The sequence below is a fragment of the Dipodomys merriami genome, unplaced genomic scaffold (genome assembly GCF_024711535.1).
Source record: "Dipodomys merriami isolate MVZ:Mamm:240054 unplaced genomic scaffold, mDipMer1.0.p SCAF_346, whole genome shotgun sequence".
Lineage (NCBI taxonomy): Eukaryota > Metazoa > Chordata > Mammalia > Rodentia > Heteromyidae > Dipodomys > Dipodomys merriami.
This window is the reverse complement of record NW_027205004.1, coordinates 622,454-649,285: the sequence shown is the minus strand read 5'-3', so window position 1 is coordinate 649,285 and position 26,832 is coordinate 622,454. Positions and strand designations below refer to the sequence as shown.

General features: G+C 41.5%; 1 protein-coding gene across 2 annotated transcripts in view; it reads left to right on the top strand.

Moving 5' to 3' along the window:
• LOC138803703 (cysteine-rich protein 2-binding protein) overlaps positions 1–26,832 on the top strand; it is a 39,952-nt gene that overhangs the window by 3,795 nt on the left and 9,325 nt on the right. Inside the window, exons 3-10 of one of the 2 annotated variants that reach the window (XM_069987767.1) lie at positions 4,784–4,905; positions 11,340–11,521; positions 13,260–13,676; positions 14,632–15,197; positions 22,125–22,261; positions 23,254–23,429; positions 23,906–23,952; positions 24,985–25,070. In XM_069987767.1, the coding sequence (XP_069843868.1) occupies positions 4,784–4,905; positions 11,340–11,521; positions 13,260–13,676; positions 14,632–15,197; positions 22,125–22,261; positions 23,254–23,429; positions 23,906–23,910 (1,605 nt within the window). In that variant the 3' untranslated portion in view covers positions 23,911–23,952; positions 24,985–25,070. Of the gene's footprint in view, positions 1–4,783; positions 4,906–11,339; positions 11,522–13,259; positions 13,677–14,631; positions 15,198–22,124; positions 22,262–23,253; positions 23,430–23,905; positions 23,953–24,984; positions 25,176–26,832 lie in introns of those variants that run through there. The other variant, XM_069987766.1, reaches the window with a different exon arrangement.

Sequence of the window (26,832 nt, the reverse complement as noted above, 5' to 3'; positions counted from 1 at the left end):
ACAAAATCCAAGACAATCCAGCTTTTCTTCATTCAAACTCAAACATTTTGAGTATTTTTTTGTTGATGATTTTTTCTTTTTTTTGGCTAGTCATGGGGCTTGAACTTGGGGCCTGGGCTTTGTCCCTAAGACTCTTTGTGCTCAAAGCTAGCACTCTGCTACTTGAGCAAAGTGCCACTTCAAGCTTTTTCTGAGTAGTTTGTTGGAGGTAAGAGTCTCATGAACTTTTCTGTCTGGGCTGGCTTCAAATCATGATCCTTAGATCTCAGCCTTCTGGGTGCTATCCCTCAGCTCTTCAGCTCAAGGCTAGCGCTCTACCACTTAAGCCAGAGCACCACTTCCAACTTTTTCTACTTATGTGGTGCTGAGGAATCGAACTCAGGGCCTCATGCATGCAAGGCAAGCACTCTACCACTGAGCTACCTTCCCAGCCCTGATGTATTCTTAATGTCAACTCTTAGCTGTCTCTAATACCAGTACTCTAAGGGAACTATGGCCTGAGCAATAATAGTTTTTATTCATAACTGGATTGTACATTTTTGTTTTCTTTTTATTCATGTATTTATATATAATAAGGTGCCAAGGTACATGTGGTTTTTTTAAATTACTTTTTTGTTTTTTGTTTTTGGTGCAAGTCTTGGAACTTGAACTCAGGACTTGGGCACTGTCCCTGAGTTTCTTTTATTTAAGGCCAGCATTCTACCAATTGAGCCAAGGCTCTACTTCCAGCTTTTTTGGTAGTTTATTGGAGATAAGAGTCTCATGACTTTCCTATTCAGGCTGACTTCAAACTGTGATCCTCAGATAACAGCCTCCTGAGTAGCTAGAATTACAGGCTACCTGGGCCTGGCTTCACGGCTTTTTAAATTCATTAAAAAATGAGCTGGTGGCTCACTTCTGTAATCCTAGCTGTTCAAGAGGCTGAGATCTGAGGATAGTGGTTCAAAGCTAGCCTGGGCTGAAAACTCCTGAGAAACACATCTCTAATTAACCACCATTAAATCAAAAGTGGCACTGTGACTCAAAATGGTGGAGCACTAACCTTGAGCAAAAGAGCTCAGGGACAGCACCCAGGCCTGAGTTGGACTATGGTCTATGGTCCAAAAAAAATTTTTTTTAAACTTTATTTGGTATATATTCATTTATGATTCTGAGGCTCAAACTCAGGACCTGGTGAATGTTAAGCAAGCACTTTACCATTTAACTACGACCCCAACCCTTCAGTTTGAAGTGTATTTTTGTTTTCTCTTAAGAAATCCTGAGTCCTGTGGCAAAGCAGGCACTTTTGTGCCTGTGGTTTTGAGACAGATAAGGGTTACCTCCAAGGCAGCACACATTCCACACCTTTTTACATCATAAACAGATCAACAAGTTAGTAACCTTTGGTACTTTCTGCTTTGAAGAAAATAAACAGTAATGAGAAGAATTCTAGGTGATAATGGTTAGACCTCTAACTGAATTTCTAGTAAATTGTAGTTGCTGTAGCAGCCTGTGATTGTTACCTTAATTATTATTAGGACATCTCATGAAGTCAGTGGTGAATCTAGGAAGCCTTTGTTGACTTGCCAAAAAAAAGTTAAGGGGGGAAGGGGAAAGGGAAAGTAGGAGAAAAATGAGGGAAGGGGTAACAAGTTTGACAAGAAATGTACTTAATTACCTTATTTATATAACTGTAACCACTCTGTACATCACCTTGACAATAATAAAAAAAAAAGGTTCACTATAAAAAAAGTTAAGAATGAAGGGAAATTTGAATTGAAAATAAAAATCTCATGAATATTGTGATTGGAGTATTTTTTTCAGTATGGATGGGGTGCAGGCAAGGTCATATTAATATTAACAGTATTGCAAATATATACATGAATACGCCTTATAAGATATGGCTTGCCAGTAGCTTCTCATAAATGCTATAAAATAGAAGAGTCAGGTATATGTAATTTGTCATTTGAAAGAATATTGATTTTCTCTGGAGGTTGCTTTTAGAAGAAAGGCCAATTTTTGGTTCCATTACCTAGAATATGTAATTAATTAGATTCAGTCTGCATATTTAGTCACTTGAAAACTATTTTATGTACATACTCTGTTTTGGCAGGGTCTTACTATATAGTAGTTAGGTTACTATGGGACTTTTTTTGGGGGGGGTCATTCATGGGGCTTGAACTCAGCATTTGAGTGTTGTCCCTGAGCTCTTTTGCTCAAGACTAGTGCTCTTTTTTTTTTGGATCCGGTTGTGGGGCCTGAACTCTGGGCCTGGGTGCTGCCCCTCAGCTCTTCAGCTCAAGGCCATAGTGCTCTTGACCATTTTAAGCCACAGTGCCACTTTCTGTTTTCTAGTGGTTAATTGGAGATAAGAGTCTTACAGATTTTCCTCCCTGGGCTAGCTTTGAACCACAGATCACAGCCTTCTGTGTAGCTAGGATAATACCAGTGCCTAGCAGGTATGAAACTTTGGATCTCTTTTTCTGTACCTCTTGAGGGCTGGGATTACAGGCATGTACTATTACCATACCCAGCTCAGATATGGTTCTTAGTAGAAGACCTAAAAGAGAATCTACTGGTCTGCTTCATTGCTGTTTCCAAATACTTAGAATATTGGAATTTAGGCTGTCTTCCTAAAATCTTAACCTTTGTACTTGCTGATTTATTGAAGTAGTAAGGAGAAATGCTTGTAATAAAGAGGATTTTGATTACATTACAAAATCCCAGTAGTAAGGAAGTCTGTTTGGAAGGGCCTTTTCCTTTTATATCCTCCCCTCTTCCTCCTTGGAGACTATGTGGACTCTGTGTTTGACACATAGGAGAAATTTTATCAGATATCTGAGAATGATAACAATGATTGTACATTCTTTTTTTTTGTACAGCACTGCAGCTTGAACTCAAGGCCTGGGCTCTGTTCCTTAGCTTTTTTTTTTTTTTTTTGCTGGTCGTGGGGCTTGAACTCAGGGCCTGAGTGCTGTCTCTGAGTTTTTCTGTTCAAGACTAGCGCTCTACTACTTGAGCCACAGCGCTACTTCCGGCTTTTTCTGCTTATGTGGTGCTAAGGAATCAAACCCAGGGCCTTGTGCATTCAAGGCAAGCACTCTACCACTGAACCACCTTCCCAGCCCCAACTTCCGCTTTTTTGTGGGTTAATTGGGGTAAAAGTCTCGTGGGATTTCCCACCCTGGCTGTGATTTTCAGCATTCAGCCTCCTGAGTAACTAGGATTACTGGGGTGAGCTACTGCTTGGCTCCTTAGCTTTTTCAATCAAGGCTAGTTGTTTACCATTTGAGCCACAGCTCTAGTTCTGGCTTTTTGGTGGTTAATTAGAGATAAGATCTCAGACTTTTCTGCTTAGACTGGCTTCTAGCCTCAATCTGGTAAAGCATTTACTATCTATGCTCATTATTTTTCTAGTTGTTCTTCAACAGATAGTTCTTTTTTTTTTTTTTGGTTGTGGGGCTTTGAACTCTGGGCCTGAGCGCTGTCCCTCAGCTCTTCAGCTCAAGGCGAGCACTCTACCACTTGAGCTACAGCGCCACTTTCGGTTTTCTAGTGGTTTATTGGAGATAAGAGTTTCACGGACTTTCCTGCCTGGGCTGGCATTGAACCACGATCCTCAGATCTCAGCCTCCTGAGTAGCTAGGATTACAGGTGTGAGCTGATAGTTCTTAATGTCTGCTGTTGGCAGCACCAGCCTTGAGGTAGGCCCCTGGGGAGTCATTGGTCCACAAGACTGTTTTTCTTGCTGATTGAGCTAGTCTGGCAGAAGGAGAGCAGGAAACTAAACTGGAATTCTTTTTTTTTTTTTTGGTCCATCATGGGGCTTAAACTCTGGGCCTCAGATCTCAGCCTCCTGAGTAGCTAGGATTACAGGTGTGAGCCACCAACACCCTGCTTGGAATTCATCTTATAGATCACAGATTCCAAAAGGAACAGTGGGTCTTTTCTGTAAATAAGTGCACTTTAACTTACGAGTCTTGAAATGTCTTAAATATCCTGAAAATACTGGATCTAAACAACACCCATATGTACTATTGAGGTGAGCAGTAAATGCATGTTTCTGAATTCCATATTGTTAGTGGATCATGTTCATCTATAACTTTTTTATTGAACAATCACTTTTTCTTTACATTATGCTAAGATACACATTGCATTTGTCACTTTTTAGTATATATTTCAGTGGTACTATATATATTCACATGGAATCATTCTGACTATCCTTCTCTAGAACTTTTAAAAAAAAATTTCCCAAACTGAAACTTCAAACCAGTTGAACAACTCCTATGAATGTTACCTTTTTAAAGAAGTTATATATTGACTAGATGTAGAACTAAGTGAAGACATTTGAAAAATGTTCATGGAATTTATATAGAATAGAGTGTTGTAAGTTGAAGAATGGGGGAAATTGAGACTCTGCTAATGAAGTATCACAAATACTAGTCCCTGGACTTCACAGCCCTTTATTTGGGGCTGCACTGTGGAGGGGATGCTTGTGACAATACCTGGTTGCTAGTCATGTGTGTAGGCATCAGTCTGCCACCTATCAGCCCTACATATTTAACACACCAAGAACAACTACACATAACTATGGATTAGTGATGCCTCATAATATTTTTTAAAAGGGCATTAATATCTGTACCCAGAATATTCCAACCTATCATCCTTCACTGTCTCCTTCACTCCCATCATTCCTACTCAGGATTTAGGATTGCCATCTTCCTGCCCCTCCCCTACCCCTCAAAAAAAAAGATTAACATTGCTGATCACACTGATCTCTTGGTCCATTTCATTTGTGTTTCAGGTTGTCATGTTGGCAATGTACAACTTGTCTCTGGAAGGAAGTGGACGTCAAGGTTATTTCAGGTGGAAAGAGGATATCTGTGCTTTTATTGAGAAACATTGGAATTTTTTACTGGGAAATAGGTAATATGATATTTAAGAATCTTATACTTGTAAAGTATAAAATATACATTATTTGAATTATTTGAGACTGCCTCATGTAGCCCTATTAGAGATTTATTGTATTTATTTATTTATTTGTTTGAGTTTTCTTTTCTTTTTTTTGTCGGTTGTGGGGCTTGAACTCTGGGCCTAGGCACTGTCCTTCAGCTCTTCAGCTCAAGGCAAGCGCTCTACCACTTGAGCCACAGCGCCACTCCCAGTTTTCTAGTGGTTTATTGGAGATAAGAATCTCATGGACATTTTTGCCCTGTCTGGCTTTGAACTGCAATCCTCAGCTCTCAGCCTCCTGAGTAGCTAGGATTACAGGTGTGAGGCACCAAGCTTGGCAGTTTGAGTTTTCTTTAATTTTTTTTTTTTTTAAATCAGTCATGGGGCTTGAACTCTAGGCCTGGGTGCTATCCCTCAATTCTTCAGCTCAAGGTGAGTGCTCCACGACTTGAGCTGCAGTGTCATTTTCGGTTTTCTGGTGATTAATTGGAGATAAGAGTTCACGAACTTTGCTGCCCCAGCTGACTTTGAACCATGAGCATCAGATCTCAGCCTCTTGAGTAAAAAAATTTTTATTATTATAAAGGTGATATACAGAACAGTTACAGTTACATAACTCAAGTAACAAGTACATTTCCTTTTGGACAATGTCACTCCTTCCCTCACTCAACAGTTTTTCCATTCTGTCCCCACCCACAAGTTATATAGTTCATTTTACACATAGTATCTAATGAATACTATTCCTGCATATGTTTACCCTTTGTCTCACTAAGAGTTTTTTTGTTTTGTTTTGTTTTGCCAGTCTTGGGGCTTTAACTCAGGGCCTGGGCGCTATCCCTGAGCTTCTTTTTTGCTCAAGGCTAACACTCTACCACTTGAGCCACAGCACCACTTCTGGCTTTTTCTGTTTATGTGGTACTGAGGAATGGAATCTAGGGCTTCATGCATGCTAGGTTATCTTTTTTTTTTTTTTTTTGGTCGGTCATGGGTGCTTAAACTCTGGGCCTGGGCGCTGTCCCTCAGCTCTTCAGCTCAAGGCGAGCACTCTACCACTTGAGCTACAGCGCCACTTCCGGTTTTCTGGTGGTTTATTGGAGATAGGAGTCTCAGGGTCTCTCCTGCCTGGGCTGGCTTTGAACCGTGATCCTCAGATCTCAGCCTCCTGAGTAGCTAGGATTACAGGCGTGAGCCACCAGCGCCCGGCTCTTTTTTTTTTTTTTTTAACTGTATTTTTTTTTGTCTTTTCAGTACTGGGGATCAAACTCAGAATGTTGTACTTGTTAGGCAAGTGCTTTGCCACTGAGCTACATCCCAACCTTGTTTTATTATCTTTAAATAGGTGTACCAAAGGGGTTTCAATTCAGCATATCAGTGTATGAGTACAATTAATCAATATCATCCCTTGTCCTCCCCTATATCTATATCTCCCAATCTTCCCCATCCCTTCAAGTTGTCTGGTTCTATTTTCACATATGTACATTGAATGTTTTGACTGTTTTTGCCCATCTTCCTCTCTTCCTATGTTCCCCTTCCCCTTGACAACAACCTCCAACACATGTTCCAGCTTCCTGGTATTCATTTTGTTAGAGTATTTATTTATGGCAAGTACAAGACTTTTTAATTCCAGAAACTTTTTTTTAAAGTTAAAGCTTGGTTATGAACACTTGGAGTAGAAGTGTATACTGTAAAATTTGTGGATTTTTGTAGTTCTCTCATAAGAAGAAAGTTGATTGTTTTTACTGAGTTCAAGCCCCAGGACTAGCACAAAACAAAAATAAAGGGTTGGATGAGTATTTAATTTGAGGAAATAGAGTTATGTTTATTTAAAAATCAGTGGTTTGTTCAGGTCAGAAGAGAAAAAGGAAAGGCAGGTATTGACTGTATCTATTTACATTGTTTTTAATAATGTCTTGTTTTATTACTACCTGGAAAGTAGATAATTTTGGTATTCACGGTGCTTAGCAAAGTCTCTTCAGACTAACATGCATTTTTTTTTCATTGATTATTCTTTTCCTAATTATGCTTTGAGTTTTGCTGTTCCACCCTCCCTCTCCATTGGTGGTGGTTTGGTTCACTGGACTTAGATGAACCACTAGACTTAGGAATGCACTAACATTGAGACATGTTAAAGTCCATGCTAGGGTCTAGTGAGTTTGTACAATATTGGTGAATTTTGTTTGAGATTCTGATTGTTGCTGGTATCTTATGTGAGATTCAGGAATCCTGCCTAATTAGGTTTGAATAGACATGATAAAGATTCTTTCCTCAGTGATGACATTATCTTTGCTCATGTTACTGAGATGACAGAGAATAAAGGGGACCCTCCAAGGACTCACTGTGAGAATGAATAGAATAAACTCAGCACATTTTACAAGGAGCTATTTTAGTTCTTTAGTTTTTTTATTTTTGCTTTTTGTATTTGCCAATCCTGGGGCTTGAACTCAGGGCCCGGGCACTGTCCCTGAGCTCCTTTTTGCTCAAGGCAAAAAATGTGATACTGAGAAATCGAACCCAGGGTTTCATGCTTGTTAGACAAGCACTCTAACACTAAGCCACCTTCCTAGCCCCAGAAAAAAAATGAATTTTTTTTAACTTTCTTAAAGGCACTAAAGACTTTAATTCTTTTAGCCAGAGGGCATACTTCAAAAAGTTTTTTTTTTTTTTTGGGTCCGGTCGTGGGGCCTGAACTCTGGGCCTGGGCACTGTCCCTCAGCACTTGAGCCACAGCGCCACTTCCGGCTTTTTTTTCTGCTTATGTGGTGCTGAGGAATCGAACCCAGGGCCTCATACATGCAAGGCAAGCACTCTACCACTGAGCCACCTTCCCAGCCCTAACAGTTTAAATATATAAAGGTTCATTTAGGAGTATAATTTTAGACCTCAGGTGTTTTTTTTTTTGTTTGCTTTTTCTTTCTTTCTTTCTTTCTTTCTTTCTTTTTTTTTTTTTTTGTCGGTTGTAGGGCTTGAACTCTGGGCCTGAACACTGTCCCTGCACTCTTCAGCTCAAGGCAAATGCTCTACCACTTGAGCCAGAGTTCCACTTCTGGTTTTCTAGTGGTTTATTGGAGATAAGAGTCTCACGGACTTTCCTGCCTGGGCTTTTTCTGTTTATGTGGTGCTGAGGAATCGAACCCAGGGACTCAGGCATGCAAGGCAAGCGCTTTACCACTGAGCCAACTTCCCAGCCCCTTGTTTTTGTTTTTTGTTGGTTGTGGGTCTTGAACTCAGTCTGGGCGCTGCTCCTCAGCTCTTCAGCTCAAGGCTAGTGTTCTACCCTTCCTAGGAGTATAATTTTATACCATTAAAGAAACAAGTTAAAATATGCAGGAGTTTAATTACTATGGATTAATTGTAATTGTATATATGCTCATTTAATCTGCTTTTACAATCTTGGCCTCGAATTTCTAGAAAAAGTGAATGCTTTTATTAATAGATTTCTGTGATTTTTAAGAAGCACATTTAATTATATACATTTTAACATTTTTGACAGCTTGATACATCTTATAAGTGTTAGTCAGCTCTCTTATTTGTACATGAGCGATATATCTTAAAATCAGTAGAAGTTAGACTTGATGAATATGATAGAACACATTCATAGTAATTACACTTCAAAAAGGAGGATCCTGGGAAGATGTTAGTGGAATAGGAAGCACCAGAAATCTGTCTCCTTACCTAGACCATAATTGCACTGATAGAATCTGTTTAAGGTAATTATTTTGGAACTTGAGAGTCTAATAAAAGCTTGCAATTTCTAGGGGGAAGGCTTGAGTAAATTGTGGTTAATTTTGGTCATTCTCAACTCTTAGCACAGTTGCACCAGCTCATTCCCCACTTCCAGCTCTGAAGCAGGAAGCTCTGTGTGCCTGTCTTATAGGATCCAGGATAGCCAAAAAGAACTCTCCCTTCTAGATGTTGGGAATTTGTGCTATGATCACTGCTGCTTCTGATAAGAGGTGGACAAAGACGCAGCATCGCACTCTTTCTCAGTATTGCAAAAACAAGTAAAAGGCTGGGTACTGGTGACCCATGTCTATAATCCTAACTACTCAGGAGGCTGAGATCTGAGGATCGCGGTTCCAAGCCAGTCCAGGCTGGAAAGTCCATGAGACTTTATTTTTTTTGGCCAGTTTTGGGGCTTGAACTCAAGGCCTGGACACTGTCCCTGAGCTTCTTTTGCTCAAAGCTAGCACTCTAACATTTGAGCCAGAGCACCACTTTTGGCTTTTTCTGTGTATGTGGTACTGAGGAATCGAATCCAGGGCTTCATGTATGCAAGGCAAGCATTCTACCACTAAGCCACATTCCTAGCCTCCATGAGCCTCTTATCTCCAATTAACCACCAGAAAACTGGAAGTGGCACTGTCACTTAAGTGGTAGAGTACTCACCTTGAGCTGAAGAGCTGAGAGACAGCACCCAAGCCCAGAGTTCAAGCCCCACGACCAATCCAAAAAAAAAAAAAAAAAACCCAAAAAACTAAAAAAAGTAAAGGCTTGAATAATCATTTATCCAAAGAAGATACAAAAGTGGGGGGGGGAGCCAACAAGCACAAGAAAAAATTGCCCAAGAACAGGCATTGGAGGCTCATGTCTGCACTACTCATGAGGCTGAGATTTGAGGATCATAATAGGAAGCCAGCTGGGCAGGAAAGTCCATGAGACTCTAAAGTCCAATTAAGCACCAGAAAACTGGAAGTAGAGCTGTACCTTCAGTGATAGAGCACTATCCTTGAGTACAAAGCTAAGGGACAGCACCCAGACTCTGAGTTCAAGCCTCACAACAACAACAAAAATAAACCCTCAAAATCACTGATCATTAGGAAAATGCAAATCATAATTGCAGTGAGATACCACCTCAAATCTAATGAGATAGCAGATATGAAAACATATAGATATTGTGGCCCAAACCTGTAGTTCCAGTACTTAGGAAGCTGAGACAGAAGGATTATGAGTTGGAGGCCAGCTTAGGCTATGTAGCCAGACCCAAATTAAGTTGGGGGGTGGGCGTGGGGAAGGAAATTAGCCAGGTGCCCTTGGCTCACGCCTGTAATCCTAGCTACTCAGAAGGCTGAGATCTGAAGATCACGGTTCAAAGCCAGCCTAGGCAGGAAAGTCTGTCTGTGAGACTCTTATCTCCAATAAACCACCAGAAAACCGGAAGTAGTGCTGTGGCTCATGTGGTAGAGTGCTAGCCTTGAGCTGAAGAACTGAGGGAGAGGTCCCAGGCCCAGAGTTCAAGACCCACGACCAACCAAAAAAATAATAATAACCATAGTGGGAATATGGAAAAAGGAGAATCCTTGTATACCATTGAAGGGAATGTAAAGTCACACAATCACTTTGGAAAACTAATAGTTCCTCAAATTCAATATAGAATTCTCAAATCATTGGGTAATTATACATTTGGGTATTACTCAAGAGAATTTTAGGCAAGAGCTGAAAGAGATACTTGTATTTTGAACTGGAATCCTCAGATCTCAGCTTCTTAGTAAATAGGATTATAGGCGTGACCCACTGGTGTTGGACTGGCATATAATCTTTCTTTTTTTTTTTTTTGGGTCCGGTGGGCCTGGGCACTGTCCCTCAGCTTCTCAGCTCAATGCTATCGCTCTACCAGTTGAGCCACAACGCCACTTCCAGCTTTTTTCTTTTTGCTTATGTGGTGCTGAGGAATCGAACCCAGGGCCTCAGGCATGCAAGGCAAGCTCTCTAACCACTGAGCCACCTTCCCAGCCCCTGGCATGTAATCTTATTACCACAACAATGCATCCAGGAAAACTGTAATAGTCTGAGAAATTACTTACTGGGACTTAGATTAACTTGGGTCACCAAATGTCTAATCTTAACACTGCTTAATTTATGTTAAAAAAAGTAGCTTAATTAAAGCTATCTTGTAGGACTATAGAATTATGATGACTGTTACAGGAAATTTTTTTGTTTTTGTTTTTTTAATTGTGCCAGTCTGCGGTGCTGTTGGAGCTTTTTTTTTTTTTTTTTTTGCTCAAGACTAGCATTCTCCCACTTGAGCCATACCTCCACTTTTGACTTTTGGTGGTTAATTGGAGATAAGAGTCCCATGGACTTTCCTGCCTGAGCTGGCTTCAAACCATGATCCTCAGATCTCATCCTTCTTAGTAGCCAGGATTACATGTGTGAGCCACCAGTGCATGGCTTGTAAGAAATGTTTTATTTCATTCAGTTCTCCTAGCAACCTTGTGAGATAGTTCTATTATTTTGATTTTACAGATGAAGGTAGATAAAAGGTTGTAGAGCCAGGATTTGAAACCAGGCCGACTCCAGAACCTCTCTTTTGAAGCTTATGGATAGGAGTCAGAGCCTGCATGGAATATATTTTTGATATACTGGTGAAATTGAGGTACCAATGGTTTTTAAATTCTTGGGCTCTTCAGGAAAAAGACTTCGACATGGTGGAGCACAGTAGCAGGCTGCCTTAGTGTGGGAAGCCCTATGTATTTCCGTTCTGGTGCTCAGGAATTTGGAGAACCCGGATGGTGGAAACTTGTTCATAACAAGCCCCCAACAATGAAACCTGAAGGAGAGAAGTTGTCTGCCTCCACTTTGAAAGTAAAAGGTACTGTTGTGAGAAGAGCACAAAAGGAGCTAGTCAGACCAGGGCCAGGCAAGCATGAGCAGGGAACAGGCTGCTTTTATGAGGCTTAGGCCATTTGTCTCTAGAGTTGTTCCACTTGAAAATTTTATGGTGACACTTTTTGTATGCTATAAATATTATGTAAAAACATCTTAGTGCTTTTTATTCTAACGGTTTAGTGTTTCCTTTTTCCTCCCCTCTGCAATATTGGGGTTTGAACTTAGGGCCTCAAATTTATTGGATACTTTATTAGGTTAAAAAAGAGCCTAAGTATATTTATTCTTCATTTTATTCCAGTATGCCTTGTACAATTTTCAATTGTAGTGCATATAGATATGCTCTATTTTATTTAATTGATTCTATCATATGATAGTCTAGTAAAACATTTCTCTATTGGACATTTTGTTGTTTCTGTTCCCTACCCACTCCCCACTTTTTTTTGTTTTTGCTGGTCCTGGTACCTGAATTCAGAGCTTGGGTACTTTCCCTTGAGCTTTTTCCTCAAGGCTAGTGCTCTTATCACTTGAGATACAGCTCTGCTTCCAGCATTTTAGTAGTTAATTGGAGATAAAGAGTGTCACAGATTTTTCCTTTGAGGCTGGCTTCAAACTGTGATCCTCAGACCTTGGCCTTCTCTAGGATTGTAAGTATGAGCTACTGGTGCCCAGCTGGTCCCTTCCCCCTTTTTTAAATCATTAAAAAAAATAATGCTACAGTTTTTCAAATTTGAATATGTGTACAAATTGTGATAAATTTCTGGAAATAGTGTTTCTGGATAATAGGATATATTAAAAAGTATATTCTGACAATTATTCATTGTCACTCCACTAGTATTCATGGTCAAATTACCCTCAAAATTGTGATAAAGTTTATATCTTATCAAAAAAGTCATGAAGACATCCATTTCCTCATTCTCTTCTGAGCATTATGAAAAGTTAATGTTCTCCAATTCTTTCTTTTTTTGGGGGGGGGGTCTGGTCGTGGGGCCTGGGCGCTGTCCCTCAGCTCTTCAGCTCAAGGCTAGCGCTCTACTACTTGAGCCACAACACCACTTCCGGCTTTTTTCTTTTTGCTTATGTGGTGCTGAGGAATCGAATCCAGGGCCTCAGGCATGCAAGGCAAGCGCTCTACCACTGAGCCACCTTCCTAGTCCCCATTTATTTATTTATTTATTTATTTATTTTTGGTCAGTTCATGGGCCTGAACTCTGGGCCTGGGCACTGTCCCTCAGCTCTTCAGCTCAAGGCTAGCGCTCTACTACTTGAGCCACAGTGCCACTTCCGGCTTTTTTCTTTTTGCTTATGTGGTGCTGAGGAATCGAGCCCAGGGCCTCAGGCATGCAAGGCAAACACTCTACCACTGAGCCACCTTCCCAGCCCCTGTTCTCCAGTTCTTATGTGGAAGTAGTTACTTGTTTCAGTCTATATCACAGATTTTTTGTTATTATTGGCAAGACTCCCATTAAGATTCTTGCTATGTTGTCTAGGCTGGTCTGGAATTCCTAAATCCAAACAATCCTTCTGCTTTAGCAGCTGGGATTACAAGTCACCAGGCTTGGTTTAAAACTTTTTTCTTAAGAGATATTTAAGTTTGTTGGTTTAGGGTATCCATAGGCCATTTATCTATAATAAGCATAGCACTAGGTTCACAGTAATAAATTATGAAAGAAATGAAGCAGGATAGTGACCTTAAAAGTTTGATGTTTATCCTTTATTGGCAGCTTCAAAACCAATGTTGGATCCCATCATTACTGTTGAGGGACTCAGAAAACGGGCAGGTCGAAATCCTGTGGAATCTGCCATGGAATTAAAAGAGAAAAGATCTCGAACACAGGAAGCAAAAGACATTAGAAGAGCCCAAAAGGAAGCAGCAGGCTTTCTTGATAGAAGCACATCTTCCACCCCCGTGAAGTTCATAAGCCGAGGTCGTAGACCAGATGTGATTCTTGAGAAAGGAGAAGTGATTGACTTTTCATCCTTGAGCTCTTCTGACCGAACCCCGCTGACTAGCCCTTCTCCTTCTCCCTCACTGGATTTCTCTGCCCCTGGGACACCAGCCTCTCATTCTGCTACACCTAGTTTGCTTTCAGAAGCAGATCTGATTCCAGATGTAATGCCACCTCAAGCCTTGTTTCATGGTAAGACTTAAAATATCGGAACCTTTTGTTTTTGTGTAAGGGTGCTATATAAATGTGTTTTCACTCTGCGGCTGCATGTTCTACGTTTCTTTTCCTTCCTTTCTTCCTTCCCTTCCTTTCCTTCTTCCCTTCCTTCCTTTCTTCCTTTCTTCCTTTCTTATTGGTTGGGGGGGCTTGAACTCTAGGCCTGGGTGCTGTTCCTGAGCCTCTTTGTGCTCAAGGCTAGTGCTTTACCACTTGAGCCACAACACCATTTCCAATTTTTGAGTGGTTTATTGGAGATAGGTGTCTTATAGGGATTTTTCTGCCTGGGCTGGCTTCGAACCCTGATCCTCAGATCTTAGTCTTTTGAGTTGCTAAGATTACAGTTGTAAACTGCCGGTGCCTGGCTCTTCGTTTATCTTTTTTTTTCTTTTTTTTCTTGTTTTTGTCAGTCATGGGGCTTGAACTCTGGGCCTGAGCACTGTCCCTCAGCTCTTCAGCTTAAAGCTAGCGCTCTACCACTTGAGCCACAGCTCACTTCCGGTTTTCTGGTGGTTTATTGGAGATATGAGTTTCATTGCTTTTCCTGCCTGGTTGGCTTTGAATGGTGATCCTCAGATATCAGCCTCCTGAGTAGCCAGGATTATAGGTGTGAGCCACTGGCTCCCAGCATGTTTCTTTTTCTTTTTTTTTTTTTTTTTTTTTCTTTTTGTCAGTTGTGGGGCTTGAACTCTGGGCCTGAGTGCTGTCTCTCAGCTCTACCACTTGAGCTACAGCGCCACTTCCGGTTTTCTGGTGGTTTATTGGAGACAAGAGTTTCACAGACTTTCCTGCCTGGGCTGGCTTTGAACTGCGATCCTCGGATCTCAGCCTCCTGAGTAGCTAGGATTACAGGCGTGAGCCATTGGCGCCCGGCTTTTCTGGCATGTTTCTTTTTCTGTGTCTTGACAACAGTGTTTTGCAATCCGCACAGATGATGATGAAATTGAAGGTGATGGCGTTATAGACCCAGGGATGGAGTATGTTCCACCCCCAGCTGGATCCGCAGCTTCTGGACCAGCAGGAGGCAGAAAGAAGGTCAGAGCCCCTGAACAGATAAAGCAGGAGGTAGAAAGCGAGGAGGAAAAGCCAGACAGGATGGATGCAGACAGCGAAGACACAGATTCAAACACCTCTATGCACACAAGGGCTCGAGAGAAGAGAAAACCTCCCCTGGAGAAGGACATGAAGCCTAAAGGGCCCAAGTATACTCCTGTGAGCATCTATGAGGAAAAACTGCTTCTCAAGAGGCTGGAAGCTTGTTCCAGTGCAGTGGCCATGACACCGGAAGCTCGGAGACTGAAGCGGAAGCTGATTGTCAGGCAAGCGAAAAGAGATAGGGGATTACCACTTTTTGACTTGGATGAAGTTGTGAATGCTGCCCTTTTGTTAGTTGATGGGATTTATGGAACCCGAGAAGGAGGAGTTTCCAGGCTTCCATCTGGACAAGCCACTTACAGGACTACCTGTCAGGACTTCAGGATCCTGGACCGATACCAGGTGATGTGAGCTACCAGGTGGTGCAAGTGTGTGCTGCCTAACCACTGGGGACAGGAGTGGGATGGGGGCAGGCAGTGGACACATAATGCTTTGACATTCATAATCATGATTAATTTGAGGAGAAAAGCTCTAGGAGGAAAGGGCAAAAATTCCAAAATTGTTTAATATAACCACCCTTAATATACCTGTTTTCTTTTACCTTGAATATTCAAGACAACCAAGAAATTTTCCTTCTGTCTCTGTGTCTCAAGGTAGTTCATATCATGGTTTTGATTGACAGGTTTGCTGAGGTCTTGCATCTGTGAAGTTAGGGAACATCAGTTGGTTTTTCGGCAGTTTGTTTACCTCTTATTTAGGATGTAGTGACTTCTTTTTTCTTTTTTTTTTTTTGGGTCCTGTCGTGGGGCCTGAACTCTGGGCCTGGGCGCTGTCCCTCAGCTTCTCAGCTCAATGCTAGCGCTCTACCACTTGAGCCACAGCGCCACTTCCGGCTTTTTTCTTTTTGCTTATGTGGTGCTGAAGAATTGAACCCAGGGCCTCATACATGCAAGGCAAGCGCTCTACCACTGAGCCACCTTCCCAGCCCCTGTAGTGACTTCTTAGATGCTACACTGCAACCTGGAAACTTTTTTTTGTTGGTCATGGGGCTTGAACTCTGGGCCTGGGTGCTGTCCTTCAGCTCTTTAGCTCAGGGTTCTAGCACTTGAGCCACAGCGCCACTTCGGGTTTTCTGGTGGTTTATTGGAGATAAGAGTCTCATGGACTTTCCTTTTGGGGCTGGCTTTGAACTGTGATCCTTAGATCTCAGCCTCTTGAGTAGGTAGGATTGCAGGTATGAACCACTGGCCCCCCCCTGGAAATTCTTCTATGTGCTTCTTTTACTCAGGGAAATTCCTCAGTGTTTATTTCAATATATTTCTTTACTGTCTTTTCACTTCTTTCAAACTTTTAATATGATTATTCATTCTTTTTTCTTTTTTTTCTCCCCAGTCCTAGGATTTGAATTTAGGTTTTCACACTTTCTAGGCAGGCCCTCTCCCACTTGAGTCACCCCACCCCAGCCTCTATTTTTGTTGTTGTTGTTGTCTAAATTCTTTTTTAAAAATTATTATAAAGGTGATAAACAGAGGGGTTATTGTTACATTAGTCAGGTAAAGAGTACAGTTCTTTCGGTCATGGGGCCTGAACGCTGTCTTTCAGCCCTTCAGCTCAAGGCTAGTGCTCTACCACTTGAACTGCAGTGCCACTTCCAGCTTTTTCTGCTTATGTGGTGCTGAGGAATCGAACCCAGGGCCTCAGGCATGCAAGGCAGGCACTCTTACCACTGAGCCACCTTCCCAGCAAGAATATAATTCTTTTTGGATAATGTCACTCCTTCCCTTGCTCTCTCCCAATTTTTCCCTCCCACCTACAAGTTGTTTCAATATAGTGTCTAGTGAGTATCATTTGTTCACTCTCTCATTACATTTTTTTTACTTACATTTTTCTTTGGCTTTCTGATAAAATTCTTGAACTTTTCTAATATTCACTAAGTACTTTAATTCAGTGGTCATGTCTTTAATATCTAGTACTGAATAAGAGATGCTTCACAGCTATAATAGACCCTTGGTACCTATTGTTTCAAAAAGACCCCACTACTGAGGAAAATCCAAGCACGCTCAGGATGTATAAAGTCCAGTGCTGTACTATGGATGTTTGATTATTTTTCTCATAAAGGCATCTAACTTCCATTAAATACATACTGCTTTTACTTCATCACTTACTCACTTTTTTTTTTTTTTTTTTTTTTTTTTTTTTTTGTCGGTCATGGGGCTTGAACTCTGGGCCTGGGCGCTGTCCCTCAGCTCTTCAGCTCAAGGCGAGCACTCTACCACTTGAGCTACAGCGCCACTTCCGGTTTTCTGGTGGTTTATTGGAGATAGGAGTCTCACGGTCTCTCCTGCCCGGGCTGGCTTTGAACCACGATCCTCAGATCTCAGCCTCCTGAGTAGCTAGGATTACAGGCGTGAGCCACCAGCGCCCAGCTCACTTACTCACTTTTTACCTTGCTTTTTGGGCACCATTTACTTTTTGGGAGGCACTTTTTTTTTTAAAGGAGAAAACAGTCCTTATGCTGGTTTTATTTTTTAGTTTTTTGGGGGGAGGGGAGGGAGTCCAGTCGTGGGGCCTGAACTCTGGGCCTGGGCGCTGTCCTTCAGCTCAAGGCTAGCGCTCTACCACTTGAGCTACAGTGTCACTTCCAGCTTTTTCTGTTTATGTGGTGCTGAGGAATTGAACCCAGGGCCTCATGCATGCAAGGCAAGCTCTGTACCACAGAGTCACCTTCCCAGCCCTGAGGCACTTTTTTTAAAAAGTTGTTCTTTTGCTTTTGTTTACATCCAAAGACATTCTATTTGAATAAAGCATGTCTAGATCAGTTAAACTTGATTCAGTATGTTTTCAGGTGATAGCTTGGACAACAGTGTAGCTTTCCCTAGTACAAGTGATTATGATGATGACCCTGATAAGGACAAAAAGTCTCACAAAAAGCATGGCATCTTTGGGAGGCAGATTTTCACATTAAGGGGAAGGAAATACCCAGTAGATCCTCTCAATTATTTAAACTAAACACAACTGATAATAACTTGGGACTGTCTGAGAGCTTCTCCACATTAACTACATGACGAGTGTGCTAGAATTTAAAATGTTATTATCTGTAAGTAGTTGTACAAAGAAGTTCCATTCTACAAGACAGTATATGAGTACAAAGTGTCTGACAACATTGTCACCCATCTCTCCTAACCCATCCCTTCTTGGGTTCTGATTGACAAGAACTCCAAAAGGCAAGGCTCAGGATGGAAGGGCCAAGACCAGCCTGGTGGCTGTGACTGAAATGTTATGATGGTAAAGGAACAGATTAGTGCAAGATGAGTGTATAGGAGTAATGGAGTCAGATTCTGCAGGATTTTGAAAGTCACAGAAGAGGAACATGAATTATATTCTGAAAAAACAGTGGGAAGCCACATAGAGGAAATGAATTTATGTTTTTAAAAAAAGACGTGCTTCTCGTAGGGAATAGATGATGCGGATGAAGTAGAGTGGCAGCAGAAATACCAATAGGAACTCATGGGAGTGGTCTAAGCAGAGTGAAAGGGGGTATAAAGTGAAAGCAAGGTGGGTAGAAAGAAGCCAGGGAACTCTATAACATCCATGAGGATTCAAGGAGGACTCTCCTTGAGACTAACCGAATAGGAGACAAGCTACTGGGTCATTAGCTGGTGTTTCAGTTATGATTCTGCACTCTGGAAGTGGCGCTGTAGCTCAAGTGGTAGAGTGCTCGCCTTGAGCTGAAGAGCTGAGGGACAGTGCCCAGGCCCAGAGTTCAAGCCCCACAACCGACAAAAAACAAAACAAAACAAAAAAAAAACAATGATTCTGCACTTTAAGCCACCCCAAAATATAAGCGATTTGTCATACTTTTTATTTTTATTTATTCATTTATTTTTATTTTTTGCTTGGTCCTGGGGCTTGAACTCTGGGCCTGGATGCTGTCCCTCAGCTCTTCAGCTCAAGGCTAGCGCTCTACCACTTGAGCTACAGCACCACTTCTGGTTTTCTTTTCTTTTTCTTTTTTGTGAGGGGGTCCAATTGTGGGGCCTGAACTCTGGGCCTGGGCACTGTCCCTCAGCTCTTCAGCTCAAGGCTAGTGCTCTACCACTTGAGCCACAGTGCCACTTCCGGCTCTTTTCTTTTTGCTTATGTGGTGCTGAGGAATCAAACCCAGGGCCTCATGCATGCAAGGCAAGCACTCTACCACTGAGCCACCTTCCCAGCCCCCGCTTCTGGTTTTCTAGTGGTTTATTGGAGATAGGTGTCTCACAGTCTTTCCTGCCTGGGCTAGCTTTGAACTGTGATCCTCAGATCTCAACCTCCTGAATAGCTAGGATTTACAGGTGTGAGCCACCAGCTCCTGGCTACTATTTTTATTTTTGATAGTACTAGGAATTCAACTCAGGGCCTTAGTAACACTTGAACTATGCAAACAGCTCTTATTTGTTTTAGTTATTTGTCAGGTAGGTTCCCATGCTTTTGCCTGGGAAAACTCTAGATGCCTCCCCTGTAGCATATATCATCCCTAGCTTACTGATGGATGTGGATTCTCTCAAATTTTTGCCCTGACTAGACTCAAACTGAGATCTTCCTGCTTTCTGCTTCCTGAGTAACTGGGATTACAGGCATTGAGCTACCATACCTAATGCATAATAACGACTTAATGTTTTGCATGATTTTTGTTGACTGACTGGCTCAATAGGTTAGTGGTTCTGAGGCTGAGGTCACTTCTGTGGCTGCATTCACGAGGGAGCTGGATTGGAACTAGAATGGCCAGCATACTTGTCTTCTCACAGAGCTTGTGTGCATGAGGCCTGTAGTTATTCACTAGTTTAGATGAAGTAATATAATGGCAGACTTCCAAAAGGGAGAAAGGGAAAGCTGCCAGTTATCTGAAGATTGAAAGCCCCATAGTATTACCTCTGCCACTTTCTGATAGGTCAAAGCCATTTACAAGACATGGGTAGCATAGGCTGTCTCTCATTAGGAAGAGCCATTTATACCTACAGGAATGGAGGAATTGTTAGTGACCATTTTTAAAAACTCCCCAGCTTTGAATATTATTTTGAAACTTACTTTCAGTCTTGGAAGAATTTCAGAGTTGGCCTTTGAAAATTTTGGTGTCCAGGTTGAGAAAGTATGAAAGCCAATTACAGAGGAAGAAATCTTGCTCTTCTTTCAGCAAAGTTATTTTCTAGGCTATGAGCAAACTGATTGTACAAAAACAACTCAGGCTTCTAAACTTCAGCCAGCCGTTGGCACACCACCTTATAAATGTGCCTTTTAATCTTCCACCTGAGCTCTTCGCTGTAAAACTCTAATTGCACGTATTCTGTTAGTACATGACTGAGGGCCCTGGAGCAGCTCTCACTGAAGAACAGCACCCTTCATTGCAGCTGCCAGGGATTTATTGATTGATTGATTGGTTGATTGTCTGTCCTGACACTTGAACTGAGGCCTTGGGTACTATCACTGAGCTTTTTTTTTTTTTTTTGTCGGTCGTGGGGCTTGAACTCTGGGCCTGGGCGTTGTCCCTCAGCTCTTCAGCTCAAGGCGAGCGCTCTACCACTTGAGCTACAGCGCCACTTCCGATTTTCTGGTGGTTTATTGAAGATAGGAGTCTCATGGTCTTTCTTGCCCGGGCTGGCTTTGAACCGCGATCCTCAGATCTCAGCCTCCTGAGTAGCTAAGATTACAGGCGTGAGCCACCAGCGCCCCGCTCACTGAGCTTTTTTTGCTCAAGGCTAATGTTCTACCACCTGAGCAACAGCTCCACTTTCGGCTTTTTTGTTAGAGTCTCACAGACTCTCTGCCCAGGCTGGATTCAAACTGCAATCCTCAGAACTCAACCCCCGTAGTTAGGTTGAGCTCAGCTTTACTGTCAAGGTTCCAAAAGAAACACATGGAGTCCACTAGCTCTTCCAGGAAATCCTTTTGAGGAAGGGCCAGATTTGCCTTGCTGCCCCCACTCCCACATCCCTGGTAGGACCTCCCTGTTGAGATATGCTTTAGGGATGGTAGTCCACATCACTCCCATTATTGCCATATTTAATAATTGAAAAAGAGACATATTTTAGAAAGTCCATACACAAGAACAACAACACTTAGTTCCTGTGACCTATATGTATGTTACCTACTAGATATTAATGGTGGTTAATATGTAAGAGGAAAGCATAACATAGAACAAAACCTAGAGACGCTGAAAAGTGTGTTCATTCCTGAATTTCACTCACTTAAATGAAGATTTTTTTTTTTTTGTCGGTCGTGGGACTTGAACTCTGGGCCTGGGCACTGTCCCTCAGCTCTTCAGCTCAAGGCGAGCGCTCTACTACTTGAGCTACAGCGCCACTTCCGGTTTTCTGGTGGTTTATTGGAGATAGGAGTCTCACGGTCTCTCCTGCCCGGGCTGGCTTTGAACCACGATCCTCATATCAGCCTCCTGAGTAGCTAGGATTACAGGCGAGAGCCACCAGCGCCCTGCAAATGAAGATTTTTTTAAAATTTGAAACTGGGGTTAGTTTTGACTAATGGATGACTTTGAACTGGTGTTTTTTCTTTTTTCTTTATTTTTTTGTCGGTTGTGGGGCTTGAACTCTGGGCCTGTGTGCTGTCCCTGAGCTCTTCAGCTCAAAGCTAGCTCTCTACCACTTGAGCCACAGTGCCACTCTGGTTTTCTAGTGGTTAATTGGTGATAAGAGTCTCATGGACTTTCCAGCTGGGCTGGCTTTGAACCACAATCCCCAGATCCCAGCCTCCTGAGTAGCTAGGATTATGGGTGTGAGCCGCTGGGCTTGATGTTATTTTTTTTTTTTAATTTTTTGTTGAGATTAAATGATTACATAAATTTTACAAATTTCACAGTAATGTGGGATAGTGATACTTTAGTTAAAAATCCAAACACACTTTAACCTTCTCAAGGCGCATTGTCATTGTTGTGGTCTATAAAGGTTATGGACTGTACAAACTTCATATGCTAATTTTAGGCAAAAATACCTGCAAAGTATATGTTAAAACTTGAGCTTTCCAAATAAGTAATATAGGATGGGAGGTGTGGCCCAGCTGGTAGAACACCTGCCAGTGAGTGATAAGCATCAAATACCAAGCTTGAGTACCAAAAGAAAGTACCAAATAGTAATGGCACCTAGCATGCCCTAGGCACTGGGTTCACTCCAGAGCTAGGCATGGTGGAGCACCCTATTGCAGCACTGTGGAGAGAGGGTGCTAAGGCAGGAGGGTTTTAAATTTAAGGCCAGTCCTGACTATCTAGTGAGAGTCTGGACCATAATATATGGAAATGAATAATTTTGTTTTTATGTAACCATTGTTCCTTTTCCATAGACTGCCTTACCATCTAGGAAAGGAGTTCGGCACCAGACAACCAAATTTTTATATCGTTTGGTGGGATCAGAAGATATGGCTTTGGACCAAAGTATTGTCAGCCCTTATACTTCTCGGATCTTGAAGCCTTATATCAGGTATAAACAGAAGAGTTGTGATGTCAAGTATGTTGTGAGGTGATGTTTGTGGTTTCTGCACCCTGTTCTGTTGACTGACCAAAGACCTAATACTGTGAGCGGTGTTAGCGAGGACAGTTGTTCCACATCCACTGTTAGCCTTTTTGTAATATAAACAGCAAGGATAAGTTACTAGTTTTCATGTTTCTTGGTGATTATAATAATCATGATCTTAAACATTAAAGTTGTGTATATTTAATAGTGTGTGAAGGGAAAAAGTGGTAAGATATCTCAGTTTTGAGACAGTGTCTGAATTGGATATTGGGACAGTTTGTAATGAAACTTGTCCAGGCTGAGTTTTCTAGAGATATCTGACTAAGAGCACAGTGTCTTTGGCTGTGCCACACTTCATCTGCAGCTCTGTCATTGCCCTCACCCTCTTTGCCCAGCATTAGGTTCCTGGGCAAACATGTGGAGAGGCACTTTGGAGCCCGTGTAGTCCCTTCTCTGGTCTTCAGCCATGCTGGAAATGCATCCCTGTGTCAGCCCACAGATTTCTGGGGTGAATCTTCATGCTGGTTCTATTTCAGCACTGTTTTCCCTATTACTCTCTGTATCAGTTCCTAGTTCAATCCCTGTTGGATGCAGAGAAGTCTATCCTAATAAATGTGAATTTTAAATCATACTAGAAAGTTATAACATCTATAAACAAATATATAAAGCATTGCAACTTAGTTTTATATTTCAGGCAAATCAGAAGGGTGTGTGTGTGTGTGTGTGTGTGTGTGTGTGTGTGTGTGTGTGTGTGTGTGTGTGTGTGTGTGTGTGTGTGTGTGTGTGTGTGTGTGTGTGTGTGTGTGTGTGTGTGTGTGTGTGTGTGTGTGTGTGTGTGTGTGTGTGTGTGTGTGTGTGTGTGTGTGTGTGTGTGTGTGTGTGTGTCTGAGTCAGATAGCTAGAAATAATATGGAGTGTTTCTCTTGATTTGGATTTATTTATTTTCTGTGGTACTGGAGGCGTGATTATGAGACAAAGCCACCCAAACTACAGCTCCTGTCACAGATTCGTTCTCACTTGCACAAGAGTGACCCTCATTGGACACCTGAGCCCGAAGCACCTCTCGACTACTGCTATGTCCGACCAAATCACATCCCAACAATCAACTCCATGTGTCAGGAGTTTTTCTGGCCGGGTATGTTCCCCTTCCAAAATAAGGCAGATCAATTTTCTGTGTATTTCACCCTAGTAATTTTTATTTTATTTTTGGTTCTAGTACTAGAGCTTGAACTCAAGGCCTCAAGTTTGTTTGTTTGTTTGTTTGCTTGGTTTTCTCCCAAGGCTTTTTGCTGGTTAATTGGAGAATAGAGCCTCAAAGACTTCTCTGCCCAGGCTGGCTTTGAACCATGATCCTTAGATCTCAGTCTCCTGAGTGGCTAGGATTACAGGTGTGAGCCATCAATTTCAGGCCACCCTAGTAATTTTTTAAATTAGTATATGTTATATGACCCTAAGCTCTTTACTCATATGATTTCATTTAGTTTGTATCTACTAACAGATAAATAAAATACAAAACATCTCTTACTTTCCTAAGATCAAGAAGCAGCCAGCAATTAAAATAATAAACAGTATTTTTGTTTGTTTTTCTTCCCTGTTTGTCTCTGCTTCCAGAATAAAAGATCCATCCTGTTTTGCTTCTACCTATGTTTAGATACCAGGTAATGTCTATCAAAGATACACAGTCTGGTAGCTTGGGCATGTTTGGACACTTGTTTTTGGCTTAATAATCATTCTTTATACATTGTTTAGCTGTTTCTTAGAGAGTACTAACTAGTATAGCCAAGAGATATAGATATATATATTTTTTTAAGCCTAATGCGCCAATCATAGACTTTGGAAATAAAAGTAAACCCAGGATGGTTTTTCATTTTTGTCAACCTTAACAAAATAGTCTCCAGAGATGAATGTCATCAGTTTGAGGGACATATTTTAATTGCTAAATATGAATGTGTTCTCTGTTGCTCTGCTTTGAAAACTAAAGGAACTAGTACATGTCTTCCAGATGTCAGAGAAGATTGCATCCAGATTAAAGCTTGTCACCATTATTGTCTTATAATCATGTACTAGTTCATGGATGGCAGAGTTGTACTCAATCTTTTGGGAGTGGTATTGGCCACAGGTACCATTCTAGGAACACCTGTTTCTGCCCTTACCGTCCATATAAATTATGCACAGAATTCATTTTTATTTTACTTTTTTATTATGAAAAAATTTCATGAGAGCTTAACAGTCATAATATGGATGGGATAAAGAATATGGTGTGGATGCTTTCAGGGTATCTCTACCTAGCTCTGTCAGTCTTTGTGTGTGTGCCTCTTCTCACACATTATAGGAACCAAGACATTGAGACATTTTGACATTTGCCAGTCACACAGGTGGTAGAGGAGGCTGAGTCAAAGCCATATGTGTCCAGTTTTGAACCTGAACACTCTAGTACTCCACCTGTCTTGCTTCTACTCTTTTAGCATATGTACTTAGAAAAGACTATGTTAATTCTGATATTTTCAAAAATTTATTTTTATGATCTGAATGTGTGGTATCTATGGTAATATCTTTGCCTTCAATTTTGGATTTTTTTTTTTTTTTTTTTAGCATGCAGGTGTAGGTATAAGTACAGACTAAACAGCTTGGCGTTTATTAATTCTGAAAGGCACATAGTTCTTAAGTGTCTGGTTGTTTCTTTTCTTTAGGCATTGACCTGTCTGAGTGCTTGCAGTATCCAGATTTTAGTGTTGTTGTCCTTTATAAAAAAGTCATCATTGCCTTTGGCTTCATGGTTCCTGATGTGAAATATAATGAAGCTTACATTTCATTTCTGTTGGTCCATCCTGAATGGAGAAGAGCAGGGATTGCAACTTTCATGATTTATCATCTGATTCAGGTAAGTTATCTTTGTTTGTGATTAACCTTAAGCCACATGATGTGCCCAAGGATTCTCTGAAAGATCAAAGGAGGCACAAGGCTGAGCTGGCCCTCCCAGTACAGCGCAACAGTGGGTGCCTTAGAGGAAGCCAGTTGTTACCACTTACGAGGTGGTGAAATCATGCAGATGAAAACTTAACCCCTAAAATAAGATTGCTTTCACACCCAAGTTTCTTTGTGGGTGGTGTCATAGGTAACACAACAAAGTACAAGTGTGACACCATGAAGCACGTGTGCTGTCCAAGTTGGTAACTGTGTTCCAGTTCTAGAAAACTTTGATAACCGAGAAGCAGGAATAGAGTTATACATATTACCTTAAGTAGTTTAACCATGTTATCAAAACTGTGTTGATATTGATGACTACTTTTGACTGTCATATGAGATCCTTTTAAGCCTTGCTTCTAATATTCAACTCATCCTTTGATATATGGGGTTTCTTTTGGTTTTTTTTGTGTGTTTTTTTGTTCAGTCAAGGGGCTTGAACTCTGAGCCTGGGCACTGTCCCTCAGTTCTTCAGCTCAAGGCAAGCATTCTACCACTGGAGACACAGCACCACTTTTGGTTTTCTGGTGGTAAATTGGAGATAAGAGTCTCAAGGACTTTCCTGTCCCAGCTGGCTTTGAACTTATTCTCAGATCTCAGCCTCCTGAGTAGCTAAGATTAACAGGCATGAGCCATCTACTTTTCCTGAGTGATAGGGTTATAAGGATGCACCACCATGAAACAGATGATGGATATTAAAAAAAAAAGTCTCTTTTTGGTTCTTTATTAAAATTAGCTTAATAATTCCAAATTTTGTCTAGAAGCTTGAAAAACCTCTTCCAAGAAATCACTTTCCTCCAAACAATGACTTTATAAATCATTCCCAGGCAATTGAAGTGTGCCACCTTGTGTTGTTTCAGTTGAGACTAGCTTGGTTATTGCTGCTGTGTCCTTTTTCCCTGTGTCACCTTACCCACAGAATTCATTTATGTGTCCATCTTCTTGTCGTAGCAGAGTGCTTCCAGATTTTCTGCCTTTTGTTACCAGCAAGGTCCCAAGGGCATGGTGAAGATGATTTTGTTGTTGGTGGTGGTGGTGGTCCTGGGGCTTGAACTGGCTGCTCCAGTGCCTAGGTGCTTGCTATTCTGAGCCTCTTTGTGCTCAAGGCTAGTGCTCTACCACTTGAGCCACAGTGCCACTCCTGACAAAGATGATTTGATAGTTATTAGTGCATCTAACTTAAGGCCTGGTGTGGAGACAGACTTTGTTGAATGTTTGCTAGGCTCATCTTCGAATGTAGGCACCTTGTACCCTAACCACACAATAAGCCCCAGGGCTCAAACACAAGGCTTGGCCAGTAGTACTTGGGCAAGTACAGTAGAATTTTGCTCTACATTAAATAAAGATACAGGCTGACCCATTGTAACAATGAGATGTACAAGACACTATGTTGAAAGCAAACTACAACATCAGCTGGGGGAGGGAGGAGTTGGGGAAGTGGAGAGGGAAGGGATGGTAGGGGAAAAACAAAGGAGGAGGTAACAATGCTCTATAGGAAATGTAATCATTACCTTATTCATGTATGTAACTGTAACCCCTCTGTACAGTATTTTTACAATAAAAAATGTATTTTA